Here is a 19651-nt window from a genome sequence, read left to right as displayed (position 1 = left end):
CTTAAGGGTAAGTTGTAAGTAGAGGCTTGTTACTTGTAATGAAACAATTATAACTTCTGCTGTGCAGCTTTTTTCAAGTTGAATGGTGGCATGTTCATTGACAGCTGTAATTATCTGGAGGAGTTAAAACAGCTTGATAACTGACATGTTGGAGTGATGGAAATTAATGTTGTAGACAATTTCCAGTATACTAATGCTGCCACATCGTTTATATCACCTGTCTTGTATATCACATTTTCTTTGCAATTCTGAGGGTGCCGGAGGGGAAAAGGATAAGTGAGTGTGATCTCTCACATCGGAGGCCAGGGGCAGATTTGTAATTAACTTCTGGGAGAATTTGTGGCTGATGATTGTAGTGAACCAGAAAGGGAGTCATTAACTTTTGTGCGACTACTAAAGATTAATTACAACAGATGAAAAACAATGTTCACCAAGTCCTGTGGGATTGGCCTATTGTTTATTGGTCAGTTCGCCAGCAGCCATTTATCCAAAACTATGTAGTTTTTGTCACATCAATCACAGGCTGCTAGAAGCAAGGAAAACTTGTGTAAGTTATATCTTGGTAGAAGAGGTCCTATAACAAGTAGATACAATCTGAGTGGTGGCAATGATTTTCCAATTGGTTGCCCCACCATTCTCCTTGCTCAAATGCCAACCATGTGTTAGTTTTAATCAAGCATTCTCACTAGATGGAGATAATGTGTTGATTAAATTTTTTAGTTACTCTTTAATAAGCATTTCAAAATGCTCTTTATATACAGGTGTGCAAAACTTAAGGATGAAAGTGTCACTGCCAACTAACATAATTGATGAAACTTCACCCATACATAAAAAGAATTGCTGCAGTATAGTGCAGAATGTAATTAAAAGAGATATGCAGTGTGACAAACAGAAATGTTGGTCACAAGGTTGTTAAGCAGTTTTTGTGGTAGGGTGTTTCATTTCTCCAGCAGCATGTTTGGCAACTACTGGATGGTCATTGACACATGTGGGTGTGCTGCAATACATGCCCCCAATGCATCCCACACATGCTCAATGAGATTTAATTCAAGGGAGTGGGCAGGACAGTTCATTTACCCAATATCCTCTCATTCCAAGAACTGCTCCACCCACAATGTTTGATGCAGTCACACATTGTCATCAATAAAATTTAAGTCTGGACCTAATGCACCCCTGAAAAGATGCACATGGAGTTGGAGTACAACATCCGAATAATGTTGTCCAATGAGTGTTCCATGTTTAATGATTTGGAGAGCAGTATGCCCATGGAACATTCTGCTTCCACACTCCATAACATGTAAACCTCCAAAATGTTCATGTTTGACAGTGTTCCTGGTATACGTGATTACACGCTTTCTCACATATTGCAATGATAAAATTGCCTTGTGTGATCAACTGAATTGTGGTGTTGTCGTGCTGCAACATTTCAATGAGTTTCATACCCATCATCTTCAGGAAAAGTGTCAGGATACTGTGTTCTGCATACCTGTATAGCTGCTGGACTGCTGACCTCTTCTGTGGGTGGGCCAATAGATGTCTCAGGAAGCAGGTGACGTATCGGAGGTGCTGTGCCGCATTCGCTCACCATAGGTGTAGCACCGGTTTCTGGAGGCATTTGATTGCCCCTCTACAGAAGAGGTCAACATCCAGTGGCTACATATATATGCAGAACACAGCTTCCTGACGCTTTGCCTGAGGATGGTGGGTATGAAACTCATTGAAAGATTGCAACAAGACACTGCCACCACTTAGCAGATCACCCAAGAAGAGTTTATCAATGTTCCAAACTCTTACCATATGAGAGTATGTCCAGAATCACTAGTCAGACTGAATCTGCTCTCATCCGAGAAGAGCTTGTGACCCCACTCCTCATTGGTCCAGTTTCTAGGCTCTTGTTGCTGTTGCTAATGGTGTTGCCAGTGTGTGGGTGTCTACAGAACACAGCTTACTGGGCATTGTGCAAAGACACCATGCCTTTGTGGAATGCAAGATTGCATGCCTTATCGTCCTTAATAAATGTGATTGCAACTGGTGAACCCTCCTTACCTGTTGCACATTATAGCAGTTATCTTCTACTTTAGTTGATCATATCAAGTTGTTCATATGTTATGTTACATTACCTATCTCCTCCTTAAGTTTTGCAGTGCAGCGTATAGTCAATGACAGAAGAGTTTCTACATCCGGCTTCTGTATCTTGTGGCAATGACTCTTGACTGAAAGTACATTTTATGATGTAATCCCTCTATGTTAAAATGAAATAAGTGCTGATTGGATTTAAAGTTATATTAGCTGCATGTAAAATATCAACATTAAGGTACATTAATAGAATAATTTTATAGTTACATTTGAAAGCAAAAACTGGTTATCATTGTCTAAGATGGCAGGATGCTAGTGAATGAGTTTTATTTCTGTGCCATCGTTACATTTCAAAGGTAACTTTTTCTCTGCAAGGTTTTGCAACATATCTTTCAGCCGTCATGTCTTTTGCAAAGTTATTGTATGATAATGGCCTTGTAAACTTTATAAGACACTGCAGGTCGTTTACAGTTTCTGTTTTAATTTATTCTTTACACAAATGCTTTCTGTTTGTCTTATTTCTCTAGCTGCATTGGTATTGATCTACCTTCATTGATTTTGTGCAGCCGCAAGCCATCTGTTGAAGGTCACCCAGGAATTTGTGGAGAGGAAAGTTCACATTTACAAGAAGAAGTTGAGTCACCGCCACAGTATAGTTGGATAGTTGAAGAGTGTATCTTAGCTGCATATGACAAGAAAAGTGTGACATGCCCCACACATGGTGATATACCTCTTGCCCAAGTAGCACCAGACACAGTGAGTTAATTTTGTAGTGGTTTATAGGAAGAAATGGTGTCCATAATCAAATGTATATACAACTTATTGAATTGATATTCTTTTTTGCCAAAGGTGTTTTTAGACTTAGGAGAACGATACCTTATCAGACCGGGAAACATCAAGAAAGGTCGCTTATTGGGAAGGGGAGCATTTGGCTTTGTATTCAGAGGATCATGCAAAGTACGAGGTTCCAACAATTACATTGATGTGGCCATGAAAATGTTGCAGCCTGTTCAGCCTGGTCCAAATGCCAGGCAATCTGCAGTAATTGCTTTCAAGGTAATGCATGTTTTTCCCATAGAAATTTGTATCTGAGTTGGTGAGTGTAGTGTTTCAGTTTCTTGTTAACATTTTTTTTATTTTTTTATTTTTATTTACTTTTTTTTTAATTGAGTTTAGTGCTTGAATGGCTGACATTTTGTTTCATTATGTTAACCAAAGAAAACAAATGAATACTGGTGGAGACCAGATGTTACTTAGAGTAGATAGTTGTAAAATACTTACTGCTACTAATTAGTGGACTTTTTCATGGATATGAGTAAATCTGTTGATACTGTGAATCATAACATTTTATTGCATAAGTTAGAAGAATCCAAGAAGAAAGGATTAACCTTTAAACTACCTACCTAATAATTAAGAGATAGGAAACAATGGTGTAAGGTAACATATAACAGGAATGAAAACTTGCTAAGAAATAAATCAGCTTAAAATGTACGTCAGTGAGGAAAGCCTCAAAGGAGTATATTAGGGCCTTGTCTGTTCCTTTTGCATGTTAATAATTTAATTTAGTTGCAAGATTAAAACCTATGCGGTTGCCACATGCTTTGTCAGCTGGGCCAATGATGTGCAATCCACTGTCAACAGTAGTTCAGTGAGTCACAATGTTCTGTCAACTTAACCTTAATACAAATACGCTAGTTCTAAATTCAGAGAAAACAATGACAATTTAATTACTGCATAACTGTTATCTAAATACAAATGTTACTCCATTTACATATCCGATGGCACTCTTGTATAAAGATGAGCACAAATTTATGGGTATGATTGTAGATGAACATTTGTCATGCAAAGAACATATGAATCATATATGTAAGGAAGTCAGTGGAAATTTGTATTGACTAAAATGTGCCTCAGCCTGACTATACAGTCAGGCTTTTAGATCACAAAAAAGGCAGTATCAATGTTAGCAGTCATAAGCAAGTAAGAACCTTGTATTGAAATTTTCAGAAAATACAGGGTGATTCAAAAAAACATATTTTACAAACTGAGATGACATATCAGTCATACAATAGGGATCAGTTATCACACACAAACAAGATATTGCAAAGGCCATCTGGAGCTACTAAACAGCATTTCAGTTATTTAGTCACATGCTAAAAATGGACACGCATTGCAGGAGATGCGCAAAGTTTTGTCCAGATGCATCAAGGCATGCTTGACATTGACAAACCCTTTCAAAGATGCCTGGTGTACCTCAAAGATGACCTGCTGCCACAACAATACTGCCTACAAAGTCCTCTAGTGAGATAACAGGTCTTAAATACACAAGGCCCAGCAGATACCACCACAGAAAAAAATATTGATTTGAGGCAGATTTGGTGATTGTGGTGGCCATGCGACTGATCCACTGTGACCAATCCAGTAGACGGGAAATGTTACCTCCAGATGTGCCCTCACTTGTCTGCTAAAATGCCTGAGGTGCCATTACACTGAAATCAAATACAATGATGAATTGGCTTGGGAACATCATTCAGCTTCTTGCAGGAATATGAGATACAAACAATGATCAAGTCTGTCTGGGAGAATGTACAGCCAAATTCAACAGTTTCCAACAATGCCAGCCCACACATTAAGGGTAAATTGCCATTGTGAGACATGCATATCTATAGCCTGTGGGTTCACATCCACCTACTTATGAAGGTTGTCAAAAAGGTCATAATCATGCCATTAGCTGGTTCGAGAGTCTCCCCATGGCATTTGATTTACACAATGCTGCTTTCTTGACAAAGATTCATTGACTCCATGTTGCAAGGGTTGTCATTCTGTTCAGGATACCTAGATGACATCCTCGTCTTTTCGCTCATTGTAGAACTGCACCAGCAACACTTGATGGAAATTTTCAGATACTTAGAATAGCATGACTTGATATTAAATACTGTTAAGTGTGTTTTTGGTCATCTAATTCGACAGCAGCGTCATTGCTGCTACTCGAGAAAGTAGCCTAAGGGCAGTTCACTTATCCAATGGACAAATCCAGTGAACTCTGCTTTTTAGGCTGCAAACCAAAGCTTCAAAAATGCTTCACTCCTAGCACGCATCGCATTGGATGTATCTTTTGGGTTGGGGATGGAAGCTCGCCAGGTTGTTATTGGTGCAGCATTTCGACAGCAAGTCGACGGTGCTTGATAACTACCCACCTTCTTCCCATACAAGCTCTCCTCTTTGCAACAAAAATGTAGTGTTTATGATAATGAGCTTCTTGCTGTCTACTGATCAATCAAGTCCTTTCATCCCCAGTTGGAAGAAAAGAGTTCATAATATTTACAAACTACAAGCTACTTGTCTACGTCTTCAGACAGAACAAGTGCTCACTGTGACAGTATAACCGTCTGAAATTCATTGCCCATTTCAGCACCAACATCTGCCATATTTCAAATATTGACAACGTGATTACCAACTACTTGTCTCAATTTAGCAGTGTATCAAATGTTATTGTTTTTGGCCAACTTACAAAGACACTGAAAACTGTTGAATGATGCATCATCAACCCTTCAGTTGGTCAGTATTCTGGACTCAAGTGTGAAGCCACAATGACGAGCCCATAATATTATGACCACCTGCTTAATAGCTTGTTTGTCCATCTTTGGAAAGATATACACCACTGATTCTGTGTATCAGGGATCCAACAGTTTGTTTGTGGGTTTGTGCAGGTATGTGGCATTAGCTGTGTGTGCACAGGTCACATAATTTGTGTAAATAATGCGTACATTGTGATGGCAACCCAGATCGGTTCTATAGGATTTACATCGGGTGAATTTGGTCCCCGAGACATCAGAGTGAGTTGATTGTAATGCTCCTCAAACAACTGTAGCACAATTCTGGCTCCAATGCACAGCTAAAAGATGATGTCGCCTTCGGGGAAGACATCAAGAACGAACGGATGCAGGTGGTTTGGAGCTATCAGCGTGTCTTCGATTACTACCATAGGTCCCATGCAAGTGCAGCAAAATGTGTCCCCATAGTATAATATTGCTCCCACTAGCCTGTGTCCTTGGCGTGCTGCACATTTCGCCTTCCTTTCACATCAGAGATGGTGTGTGTGGAGATAACCATTGACCTAATGTAGCAAAAACGTGATTCACACAAAGTGCTGACACACTTCCATCGAATGACAGTTGAATCTTGATGGTCCCATACCCATTGCAGTCATAACTGACAATATCATTGGGTCAACATGTGAACACATAGGGGTGGTCTGCTGTGGAGCTCCATGTTCAACAGTTGACGATGAACAGTGTTCTCCAGAACACTTGCGCATGCACCAGCATTGTGCTCTTTTGGCAGAGATGCAACAGATCACCATCTGTCATAATTTACAGAGCAGACAAGCCTCCAAACCCCAGGCTCCACGAAGAGTCATGAACATCCAACCATTTAGCGTCTATTGGTAGTTCAACTTTCCTCCTACTTCTTTCCGTAGATGCCCATGACGATAGCACATGAACATTCAGCCAGCTTTGCCATTTTTGAGATACTTGTTCATGGGCTCTGTGTAATAATAATCTGCCCTTTGTCAAATTCGCTTGTCTCAATGGATTTCCCCACTTGCAGCCCATATCTTCACTAGGGTGATCCTCCATCCATGTCTGCTCCTCTTACATACTTCTGCCAGCGCATCACATGCCCGCAACACCACCTGGTGGCATCCAACATTGCAATGGGCAGTGGTCATGAAGTTTTGGCTTATCAGTGTATATTGCAACATTTCAAGCAGATCATCTCATCCTTTTCTGCTAAATGCATTCTACTTAAATGTTTTCAATAGCCTTCAGAGTCATGCCACCCTAGCATCAGGTGATCATCTCACCTGTTTTTAGTACATTTTATCTGGCCTGGTATCCCAAGCGGTTGTCACAAGTGGGCAGTTGTGTGTGCCTTCAGAATCACTGTAGTGAGATATTCCGTCTTTTGCATGTGTCAGCTGGAGATTTTGTTGGTATGACAACACACTTTGTGCATGTAACATGGATGTAGTAAATCCACTTCCACCATCAAATGGTCAGTGCTATGTATTAAATGCAGTTGATTGTTTCACTTGTTGGTCAGAAAGTATGCCAGTTGACAGCACATTGGCAGAAATACTAGCCTTTGCCTGTGTGTCAAATTGGGTATTGTGCTTTGGTTGCCCACTGCACATCACCATGGACCACAGCTGGCAATTGAAATCATATTTATTTACTCAACTTAGTAAATTCTGTGCCACACTCCAGCATAGGCAACCAACAATGTTGTGATCAAATTCTGGCACCATTCTTTAAAGGGCTGGACTGATGTCTCATGACTGTTGAACAACTGCCTTACCTATGGTCTTGCTTGGTCTTTGCACTGTGTATAAACTGGACTTAAATTTATTACCAGCAGAGCTAGTGTACAATGAAGCACTCTGACTGCATGGTGAGTTTATCGACCCTAGTTCTGTACGACTACCTGACCACAACCAGAATTCATTTGTTGCCTTATGTAACATATTGCATGCATTTGCCCTCACCAAGATTCGAAAGGACACTGCCTACATGCATTGGTGACTTACAAAAATACACATATGTCACGTTTTGAACAGATGATTTCAAACCACTGCTACAACACTCATACACAGGGACATGTTGAGTCAGCAGAAAAGGAGCACCAACTCTGGAAATACTATTTAATGGTAAGGCTACTACAGTCTCAATTGACAGACTGAAATGTGCAAACATTTTTCCAGAAGTGTCGCCAACACTCATGCTGTGAAACCAGCCACAGCCCCAACCACAGATGTAACCATACGAGCGGGATTTAGTATCTGATCAAAGAATAAGTTCTGGATGTTGAGTGCTCTTTTGTGCAAGATTTTTCGATGATGCTCTGCCTCCAGTGAGGTGGCTGATGGGGTGCTAGATCACTGACTGTTGTCTTTGTCAAAACTGTCAAAGATTTCACATGCCAGATGCCACAGGTACTGATGTTTGGGATCATTGATTTGTTCTTGTTGTGCCTTGTGACATACTGAGAAAGTGTCAGGGTGTGAGAACTTCATTGCAAATAGAGACAGATCTCTACGAGAACTAATTTAATGCAGAAAACTGGTCTCAAGTTCTTACACAATATCTTTTTCTGTTTACATTAATACGGGGCCCTGAGTTTGATTCCTGGCTGGGTCGGAGATTTTCTCCATCTGGGGCTGGGTGTTTGTGTTGTCCTCGTCATTTCATCACTCAGGAAAGTGGCAAGACTGGACAGTGAAAAGATTGGTAATTTGTACGGGTGCTGATAATCACACAGTTGATCGCTCCACAAACCAAATATGATCATCATCATCATTATCATGTTTACATTAATAAAAGTCTTATTCCTGGTACATTGGATGCACACCAGGGGAGCATAATTAACATAGAGATTATTCCTCATGGAATTGTCATACAGACTATGCTGAAATGTTGCTCTTATGCACAGAAGCTAATAAAAGTTAGATTGTCTGAAGCAGTGAAGGTGATCAGCATTATTTGGAATAGGTATGCTCAGCCAAAGAGATGCCCAGTAACCTGAAATCATAGAAGCAAGAAAGGAGAAAAGTCTAGCTGACTTCTGAGAATTCATATTCTTTGAGAATTCTGACAAACATGTTTTTCTTGCTATGTACATTTTCCACAAAGATAATAAATAAAGCAATAATGTTTTTCTAGAGCAACAACAATTATTCCTGTTGTTTTATAATTTATTCATCTCTGAATACAACATGGAGAACCAAATGAAGTGGTATAATGCTTGGAACAATGGACTGTTATTTGGGAGGAGTGACCACCAATTCATGTCTGGCCACCCAGATTTAGGTTCTACTACAGTTTCCTTAATTATATTAAGGTACCTACTACAGATTTTCCTTTGGAAGATACATGGACAATTTCCTTCTTCATCTTTATTGGCTACAACTAACTATTCTGTTTATAATGACCTCATCTTCTTTCATTTTTTCTTCAAACAAAAGAAAGAAATACACCCAATCACACTCTATATTATGGTTTCACAATACATTTTTGTACAAAATTTAAAGTCAGAGTATAAACTGATATTTCAATGAATTACTGTGGGTTACTCAGGAAATGGTTTACACTGTTGAATTTTCTGCATTTATTGAAAGAACAATTCACACAAGATGCCACAGTCAGTGCATGTATAAATTTAGTGTCCTTTCCAGGATTATTGCATTTTTAATTACAGTGATAGAAGTTGGAGAAAGCTATAAGATTTGAAAACCAAGACAGTATTGATAGTCACTGATCAACTGTTTTTGGGCCATGATAAGAAACTGTGCTGGATAACTAATTGACATCGCACAAATGACCATTTAATGATAAATAAATACTATCTTCAAACATAAAATTATTTTTCTGTTGCTGTTTACTGAATTTCAAAATCTGTGGGTCCATTTTCAGGCACATGTAACAAGTGAAACATTCTGTTGTATTATGTGAGTATTTTGTGACTGAAGGCAGCCTGTATTTATCACAGAAGTGTCACAGCAGCAGTTGTGAAAACTTCCATTATAGATCAAATGAAGCTTTCAGTTTTGAGGAAATGCAACATTACCATCATAACACTGTTAATTACCTAAGCTGACATGATCTTGGAGTATTGCTTATGCCGTTTCTAAGATACTTGACCATATCATATGTCTTTCAGTAGCTAAATGGTTTAACGTAGGAGCTCAGCTCCCTTAAAATTGCATGGGTTGCTAAGTACTTTATTCCTCAGTTACAACTCTAGAAATAGTCATGATTGAGCATTAAGCTTGTAGATGCTGAGTAAGTGGTTAAGGAGACCAAACAGCTGAGGTCATAAGTTTCTATTCATCTGCCAAGACAGAGGCAGGGTACTCGATATATCTATGTATAGAATAAATTCTGTATGCAAGTGCAAGAAACAGTTCTAATTGTTTTTGTAGCATGTTATCTGAGGCTGAACATGGGAACCAGCCCACTAATCAGCTAGTGGGAAATGGAAAATTGCCTAAAAACCACATCCAGGTTGGCTGGCCCACTGGCACCTCATTGTTAATCATCTGGACAGATTTGATCCAGGGTCGACATTCCTCCCCATTGTTAAAGGAGTTGCATTAACATGCTCAGCTACCAGGATGGGTCATTAAGCTCAAATAGTCCATATTATTCTAGTTACAAATCATGGTATCTTGTGTGTTCACTGCATTGATAATCTTTACCCACAACAGCAGTTCTGTTGGTTTTAACATGTTGTAATGAATTTTTGAAATCGATCCAGTGATTATTTCAGTTTCTGCTACTTTGCAGGAATAAACGCAAGTAACAGTTAATGAAATTATTTGAGTAATAGAAAGGTCTTTTCTTTAAGTTACTTGGTGACTTTTCTATTACCTATTAATTATTCGTTATATGTAGTTTCCTCCCTTGTGCATATCTAAGTTTAAGCATTGCAATGTTTTAAAATGTATATATTAACAATGTATGATTATCATGTGCAGTTAAATCTGACATTTGTCTTGAGAAATATACTGTGTTAAATGGCAATGAAATAGAACTGTGTGTGGGAAATTAATTTCGTCTCCCTTGCAAATCAGTTTAAAGAAGTTGTGTTTTCATTTGTTGATACAGGCAGCCCAAGGAAAATGGGATCGCGATCCTTTACAGTATGCATGTAAGGCATACTGTACTGCACGTCAAGAGCTCAACATTCTTCTGAATTTGCGGCATCCAAATATAGTGCCACTAGTGGGTGTCTGCCCACGACCACTCGCCCTTGTGCTGGATCTTGCACCCCAAGGAGCACTGGATGCCACTTTGAGACACTACAGACGCTCTGGTGCCCGCATTGGTGCTTATGCACTACAGGCCATTATCTTGCAGGTAGCTGCATTTCTTTAAATGTTCTGTTTGACTATTTTTGAGTAGGTATTGTAACATAAAGTTTATGTATAGTTTTTATTGCCTTATATCATTCCATCCACAAAGCAGATGGTTGACTTTTTCTGTTGACGATGTTCCACAAGTTACAAATTACTTAAAATAAATTTGCGTACTTCACAGATAACCCTTTACCTAGAATGGCAGTTGTATTTTTTTACATGCCATGAATAATTTTTCTAAAAATGACACAGTTTTTCTTGCTTTCAGAGCTCTCAGTCAATAATAAAAGTGCTCACAATGAGTCACTGGCTCTAACCAATAAGAAACAAGATACTTCAACTACTTTCCTTTCTCCTGCCTTTAACTTTTTTAAGCTAATTTCAATAGATTCCTGACTTAGCAATACACAGACTGCAGGTGCCATGATTTGTATCATTCCATTATTGATAGGATTAAAAAGACCAAGTGTGATGAGTCAGTGGTATGACACTGGATTTACATTTGGGATGACAATGGTTCAGATCACCATCTTGACATTGGGTTTTCTTAAATTATTTAAGGGAAACTCTGGGATGGTTCCTTGGAAGGGGCACAGTTGACTTGCTTCCCAATTGTTCCCCAACCTGAGTGTGTGCTCTGTCTCTAACAACCTCATTGTCAAAGGGATGCTAAACGCCGATCTCCCTTTTTTTGGGAGGAAACAGATTGTAGGATGTGACACATATGTATGGATTTAGTCACTGATTTTGAGATGCCATATTTCATTTCATAGAGTGGTATATTACTATCATGTAAATATTCCTCGTCAGTTGTTCCCCCCCCCCCCCCCCCCCTTGTCGTCATCATCTGGCTGAAAGCTAGTCTGGTATAGCACTCCATGCTAACTTTTTTGTGCAAGTCTCGGTTCCCTCCATTAACAAACTGATGATACCTTGATGCCTCAGGATGCCTATCCCAGGCAATTTGTGTCATAAATAAATTTTCCCTTGATTCAGTAGTATGTCAAGGACAGATAGCTACTCATCTCGTAGAGGAGTTTCCGACAGTTACAATGAAAAAGATACTAGAAATAAGACCCATAGTACCCAGAGAGAGTGACTGTGTGTGTGTGTGTGTGTGTGTGTGTGTGTGTGTGTGTGTGTGTGTGTGTGTGTGATTCTACTTTTAAAGGACTTTGTTCAATAACTGAAATATTTCTAGTATTCACACTGCTCGTGTGTGACTCAATGCCTGGTCTAGCAATAACTTTAGAATATGTTCTTCCCATATGGTTGTTTTTCCTTGATTCAGTTTGGTACCTTTTTGTTAGTTATCTTCTGCACTCATCTGATCTGCGTCGTTCTTCTATAACACTATATTCCAACCCCTTTTATCCTCTTCTTGTTTGTACTTTCTGTTGTCAATTATACACTTCTATATTAAGTTATGCTCCAGACTAATACTTCCAGATAAAACTTCCTTACACATAAACTTATATTAAAGGTTACAATATTATGAAAAGGAAAGTTACTACTCACCATATAGTGGAGATACTGAGTCACAGATAGACACAACAAAAAGATTGTCACAAAATAAGCTTTCAGCCAACAAGACCTTTGTCGAAAATAGACCCTCCCTCCTCCTCCCCCCCCCCCCCCCCCACACACACACACACACTCACACACACTCACGCACGCAAATGCAATTCCAGACACGCAGCTGCCAGAGACTGCAGTCATACGTGTGTGTGTGTGTGTGTGTGTGTGTGTGTGTGTGTGTGTGTGTGTGTGTTGTCTATTTTTGACAAAGGCGTTGTTGGCCGAAAGCTTATTTTGTGAATATCTATTTGTTGTGCCTATCTGTGACTCAGCATCTCCAGTGTATGGTGTGTAGCAACTACTTTCCTTTTCATTATGTTGTTACTTTCTATCCTTTTTCAGAAACAGTTTTCCTTTGACTTCCAGTCTGCATTTTATAGCATCTTTACTTCTGCAATTATCAGTTATTTTATTGCTCAAATTGTAAAATTCATTTACTTCTTTCAGTGTTTCATTTCATAGTCAGATTGCCACATCATCACTTAATTTTATTCAACTACATTACATTAACATTACTCAGCTTTTGTTGATGTTCACCTCATAACTTCTTTTCAAGGCACTATCACATTCCATTTAACTGATCTTCTATGTCTTTTGCCATCCCTGGCAGAAGTATGCAATCAGCAAACCTCAAAGTATTTGCTTCTGATTGCTATTCCCATTTAATCAGTGTACGCATCTAACAAAATTGGGGTAGGCTACAACTTTCTCTCTCTCTCTCTCTCTCTCTCTCTCTCTCTCTCTCTCTCTCTCTCTCTCACCCTTCCCACCGGCTGCTTCCCTTTCATGCCTTCGAGTCTTGTAACTGCAGTCTAGTTTCTGCACAAATTGTGGATAACCTTTTACTCCTTGTATTTTTACCCTTCTATCTTCAGAATTTCAAAGAATCTATTCTAATCAAAAGATGTCTCCAAATCTACAAATGTAGGTTTGTCTTTCTCCAACCTGTCTTTTAGGATAGGGTCAATATTGCCACTTGCGTTCCTACCTACCTCCAGAACCTGAACTGATCTTCTCCCAGGACAGTTTCAGTCTTTTGTAGAAAACTTGTGTTAGTGATTTGCAGCATGTCTTATTGAACTGATAGTTCAGTGCTTCTTGCACTGTACAGCACCTTCCTTCTTTGGTGAAGTCTTATTGTGTTGTTACTTTCTCAGATGTCTTGCATACCAAGTGTAACAGGATGTTAATGATCAGAAAGGAATGTTGTCTATTCCAGGCCCCCTTTTCCCATGGAGGTCATTAGACCAATAAGTATTCAAATTTTTATTTCAAGTTTCATCTTACTTATTAAAAAAGCATTGTCAAAATAAGTAATCCTGTCCATACATAAACATGCAAATATATGTAAGGAAAAAAATGAAACAACTGCAGCCATCATTTTGATGTTATTTTATTATATTGCAGCCTGTTTTTGTGACTCAGTAAACCATCTTCATGCCTTAATTGATGCTGAGTGGTTGACCCCCAATCATCCAACTGTATACACAAACCACGAATGGTCAACATCTATGAAGTGACTCCCATAGAATAGTGTAAAAGCGATGTTGTGTTTGCAATCATCAACAACCTGCCCATCCCTGTAGTTTAAGGGACTGGCAATTATCACATTCAACTGTTTCCACTACCTTATCTTCCCATACCTAACTCTGCAACCTTATCTCACTTACTCTGCAAAATCAAAATGTGAATAGCATGTTACTACAGATGGTAAATAACTCCTGCACAGAAGACTGTTGTATAAGTTTTTCACGCCAGATGTCACATCCTTGAATTTATTAAAAGACAGTTCCACTTTGCTGTTATAAAATCACAGTCATTTATATTGCACAATTAGCTAATATCAGCGACATATCATTTTCGACTGCTACTCTTACACCTCATGTGAGTGTGTACAGATATGTAACTGTCATTTAAATATTTAACCACTGTTGTAGTGGACTTGAGCATTCCAAAATGTTGTTCTCAGTCGAGCCAACTACAACAGTTGTTCAATATTTAAATGACAGTCACACATCTGTACACATTCATACAGGGAGATGGTGTAAAGCTATAATGACAGGAGTAGCACTTGAAAATGACATATGGTGTTGTGTAATGTAACTGTGTCAGTGTGTGAGAAACAATATGCTGTAATTTAATGTTATTAATAGACAATTCCATTTACCATCTTGGCTGATTGGCCACACATGAAGCACTCTTTCCTTCAGTATGACAATGCCAGACTACACATTAATGCTGCGACATCTGCAACAATCTGATTCCTTTGGTTCACTGTCATTGATCAGCCTCCGTACAGTCACAACTTGGCCCCATGTGATTTTAATCTGTTCTAAAATTTGAAGGTCACCTTCAATGACTTGTTTTGGTAGCGACAAAGGAGTGCAAGCAGATAATGATTTTATAATAGTCAAGGTGGAAAATGAAATTGTTCTAAAAGAAAACAGTTAAGTGGTAATCTTCAGCCTCTCCCTCTTTCTGCATGTTTCAAAAACTAAAATATTTTTTGTTTGTTTATAGTGTGTTCCGTTGTTTACAACATATGCTGCACCTTCAAAATGTTGATATGAAAAATAGTTGTATGGTTCCAAACCTCCTGTCCTGATATTTCTGATTTCATTGTAATTTCACATGTTATTCATTTATATTCATTACAGCTTCATTGTAAATATATTATTATGTCCTCATTTACAGGCAGCAAAGGCAATAGAATACCTCCATCAACAGCACATTATTTATCGTGATTTGAAGTCAGAGAATGTTTTAGTGTGGGAAATGCCACCACCATTTCATGACGAAGCTGACAACTGTGTTCATATAAAACTAGCTGATTATGGTATGTTGTATCTCTTAGCTTAGCTTATTAATTTATGCAGTTACTGTTTGGGGGGAAAATATCATTGACACTTCGAACTAGAAGCTAAGACTGACATTCTCAACAATAAATTCTCTATTTCAGGAATTAGTCGGTTGACATTACCTTCTGGAACAAAAGGTTTTGGTGGAACAGAAGGGTTCATGGCTCCAGAAATTATGCGTTATAATGGTGAAGAAGAGTATACAGAAAAAGTAAATTTTTATTTGTCACTTGTGTTCTTGGAAGTATTTATTTTAATCCTCTATTTTCCACATATGTGTGCATTGACTATTAAGTTTTTGCAGTGTATATTTCTGATTCATTTCAATTTATCACCTAGTTTCTTTAATTGAAATAAATAATGTTAAATTACAAAGGGACAGAATGGTTGTTCAGTACTTAACTTTAGAAGGTGTCATTCCTAATATAGCCAATAGAAACACTTAAGCACAAAATAAGTATGGAATGTAAAGGCATGTAGGAATGTAAATAATTTAACAACTCACCATGTGGTAGAATCATTGAGTTGTTACATTAAGTACAAAATAGTAATCCTAAAATTAAATAACTCCCTAAGATGATTAGGTGACATTTTAGAACTATGTGTTTCTTTCTTAATGAGAATATAGGATTTGGTAAACAGATGGGAGGGGGCACATATCACTAAGACAATCGGTTGAGAGGATGCCACCTGCTGTGAGGGTAAGGGGGATGTAAGGTAGGTAGTATGAATAATTATAATTGAAGCTTAGTCTTTATGTATAACTATTCGCTATTTCAGGTAGGTGAGTGCAAAGTGTTTTCATTGTTCAGTCACACAGGACATATATGGGAGGCTCTTGTGATATTGAACATTAGCCAGAAAGAGAGTCCTTTTAATCAAATCCAATATATATTCAAAACAAAGATTCCAAGACCCACCAAGCGGGAAAGCGCCGGCAGACAGGCACATGAACAAAACACACAAACATACACACAGAACTACCAGCCCTCGCAACCGATGGCTGCTTCTTCAGGAAGGAGAGGGAAAGACGAAAGGATGTGGGTTTTAAGGGAGAGGGTAAGGAGTCATTCCAATCCCGGGAGCGGAAAGACTTCCCTTAGGGGAAAAAAAGGACAGGTGTACACTCGCACACACACACACACACACACACACACACACACACACATATCCATCCGCACATACACAGACACAAGCAGACATATTATGTCTGCTTGTGTCTGTGTATGTGCGGATGGATATGTGTGTGTGTGTGTGTGTGTGTGTGTGTGTGTGTGTGTGTGCGAGTGTACACCTGTCCTTTTTTTCCCCTAAGGGAAGTCTTTCCGCTCCCGGGATTGGAATGACTCCTTACCCTCTCCCTTAAAACCCACATCCTTTCGTCTTTCCCTCTCCTTCCTGAAGAAGCAGCCATCGGTTGCGAGGGCTGGTAGTTCTGTGTGTGTGTTTGTGTGTTTTGTTCATGTGCCTGTCTGCCGGCGCTTTCCCGCTTGGTGGGTCTTGGAATCTTTGTTTTTAGTATATTTTTCCCATGTGGAAGTTTCTTTCTGTTTTATTTACATCATCACCAATATGTATTCAGTTAGAAACTGAAATCATAGAAATATCCATTTACTTTTCCCAACTAAAATGAAATCCAGTCCTCTTTAGAAAGAAATGCGGTAGTATGATTATTGAGATGGTGTGCCTTTCTTAGACATTCAAATGCAACTTTTTATAAACTGCTGAGAATTAAACCTCATTTTTTCCATTCAAGTTACAGCACACTAGAGCTACTCTTGAGGGGAATTAGAACAGAAATTGTTTTTAACATATTTGGATTTTTATCTCATTATAAAATTTGCAATTTTCCAAATAAAATGATATATGCATCACTTATAAACTCACATGGGAAGTATTCTATTTTATTTTTTTAAGTATAATCTACACTGGTTGAAAATGTTAGAATTTTTATGTGCATTACTTCAAGATCTAATAAAATCGGTAATTTTTTATATAGAAGGCTGTGTAGTGCTGTGTTATAAAGGTTAAATTACATGTTTGAATTGGTAGCACTGTAAAAAACAGTATCGTATCATTTCATACTATAAACGCGCATTGTATGTCAAACTGCTAACGTTCTTCTGAGGAAAAGTGACAAATAAATTGGTAAATCTCTCAAAAAACAAAGTGCTTTAAGAAACATGGTTTCTCAGTAATAGATTTTTGAGTAAAGGGAAACATTGTGTTCAACATGTGGCATGTGAAGTTACAGACAATGAAATGCAGGCAAACTCATCAGTATCTAGAGAAACACCCATTAGTGCTTCGAAGATTAAAATAAAATGTCGTGATACACAGTTTTCTCAAAACATAAGTGATGTAAATGGTAGGTTAGGTCATATTCCGATAGATTTACACATCCTAACAAGGGTGTTAGGTGAATGTGTGTGTTTCAAAATATGTGGAAGGCCAATTAGTTTACATGAAGACAGTGAGGTATCAAATGGGCTAGCCAGGAAACTTATCATTAATTGTGCCAGTTGTAAATATATTCATTCATTTTTTAATTTTGATAAGTGTAAAGATAATTATTTTGAAGTAAATTTTAGGTGATTTTACGGATTGAGGGCTATTGGCAAAGGACACACTGCAGCAGAAACAATGTGTGCCGTGATGAATACACCGTGCCCACCTTGTAAAATCAACAAGTATGCAGGATTTATTGGAGCTGCTGTGGAATCTGTTGCATGTGCGTCAATGAAGGGTGCTGTAAATGAAGCTGAGAAATAAATGATGGTATAACTGACATACCAGTAGCTTTTGATGGTACTTGACGGAAGAGCGGCTACAGTTACAGAAATTCTGTTGCTACGGTGACCAGTGTGGTTACTGGAAATGTAATAGATTTCCAGATTTTAACCAAGCATTGTTAAAAGTGTAAATCAAGAAATGAAGAGGGGCATATCCGTGACAGAAATTATGAAGGAACAAATGGTGGTATGGAGGCCTCTGCAGCTATTGAAATTTTTAGTTAATCTGGGAATGAAAGGGGAGGGTGTTTCACTAAGTTCTTAGATGATGGAGACTCAAAAGCGTATAACATTGTAGTAGCCACTCACACAAAACTGGAATGTACTGGTCATGTCCAGAAGAGAATGGGCACCAAGTTGAGGAAGTTGAAACAAAGTTTGAGAGACAAGACACTTTCTGATGATAAAACCATAAGACACAGGCTGACAGACAAAATGATTCATGAGTACAGCAGCATTATGGGATGGCCATTAGAAATAATATTGAGGATCTGTTGAAAGTGAAGCAGACAGTATGGGCTACTATCTTCCACAGACTGTCAACTGATGAAAAACCAGTATACTACCTTTGCCGTCCTGGACCTGGTTCATGGTGCAATTACTTTAATGCCCAGTACTCAAACAGTTCATACAGCCATAAACATTCCATCCCATAGCAGTCCTGGATATCAGAAAACCTATTTACAGAGGTCTGGCATATCCCGAATTACTGAAGAAGTGTCTGCATGGTCAGACGCAAAATCCCAATGAGTCATTCAGTAGTCTTATATGGACTCGCTTACCAAAAAATGTTTTTGTTGGAATTAAAAAATTGTATTTCCGAAAGCAGTGGCTGAAATGCAATTATTATAGTTCAGTAGACTCAGAACATACAGTTTAATGTCCAGTAGAAGTTTCAGTGGTTCCTGAAATACAGGGAAGCCAAGTCACTAAATTTAACATTGTCAGGATAGGGTTTTCCAACTCCCTTCAAGTAAATGCACATATGTGGCTCACATGAGCACATCATAATCTTGTATGTTGAGAGTGTGACACTGAACTGAACAGTAGCAGATCACTTCATATTCTTCATAACAGCAAATAGTGAAAAGGGTGATGCCCACGTCACTTCTCTGTGCCCTCTTCCTCAGAGAACATTATTTCAGGTCTAATCAGATCCAGTGTACAGCAACCATACAACGGGAATGAACATCTGCTTATACGCTGTGTACTGCACATGTACAGGATTTGTTCCCGTGATGTGTGTTCTTGCTCAGCACTATCTGAGATCTTGCAGTAATATAGGACAATAGTGAAATTATACAAAGTGTAAAAGTACATACAATACACTAACACAAAATATCATATTTTTGAGCATCAGCTCCTCCCTTCAATCTGCTCTACTGGTACCTTCATGCTATTTCTTTGATGTGACAAATATTTATAGAGTAAAA

The 19651-nt window shown here is 38.5% G+C and overlaps 1 protein-coding gene across 5 annotated transcripts in view; it reads left to right on the top strand.

The window, feature by feature from the left end:
* LOC126346074 (leucine-rich repeat serine/threonine-protein kinase 1) overlaps positions 1–19651 on the top strand; it is a 365038-nt gene that overhangs the window by 303526 nt on the left and 41861 nt on the right. For all 5 annotated transcript variants that reach the window (XM_050002156.1, XM_050002155.1, XM_050002159.1 and 2 more), the window contains 5 exons: positions 2643–2832; positions 2926–3132; positions 10740–10991; positions 15263–15404; positions 15528–15637. In XM_050002156.1, coding sequence (XP_049858113.1) covers positions 2643–2832; positions 2926–3132; positions 10740–10991; positions 15263–15404; positions 15528–15637 — 901 coding nt within the window. The remainder of the gene's footprint in view (positions 1–2642; positions 2833–2925; positions 3133–10739; positions 10992–15262; positions 15405–15527; positions 15638–19651) is intronic.

This window comes from Schistocerca gregaria, chromosome 1 (assembly GCF_023897955.1).
Source record: "Schistocerca gregaria isolate iqSchGreg1 chromosome 1, iqSchGreg1.2, whole genome shotgun sequence".
Classification (NCBI taxonomy): domain Eukaryota; kingdom Metazoa; phylum Arthropoda; class Insecta; order Orthoptera; family Acrididae; genus Schistocerca; species Schistocerca gregaria.
Note: the sequence above shows the minus strand (reverse complement) of the source record. Positions and strands in the feature narration are given on the sequence as shown.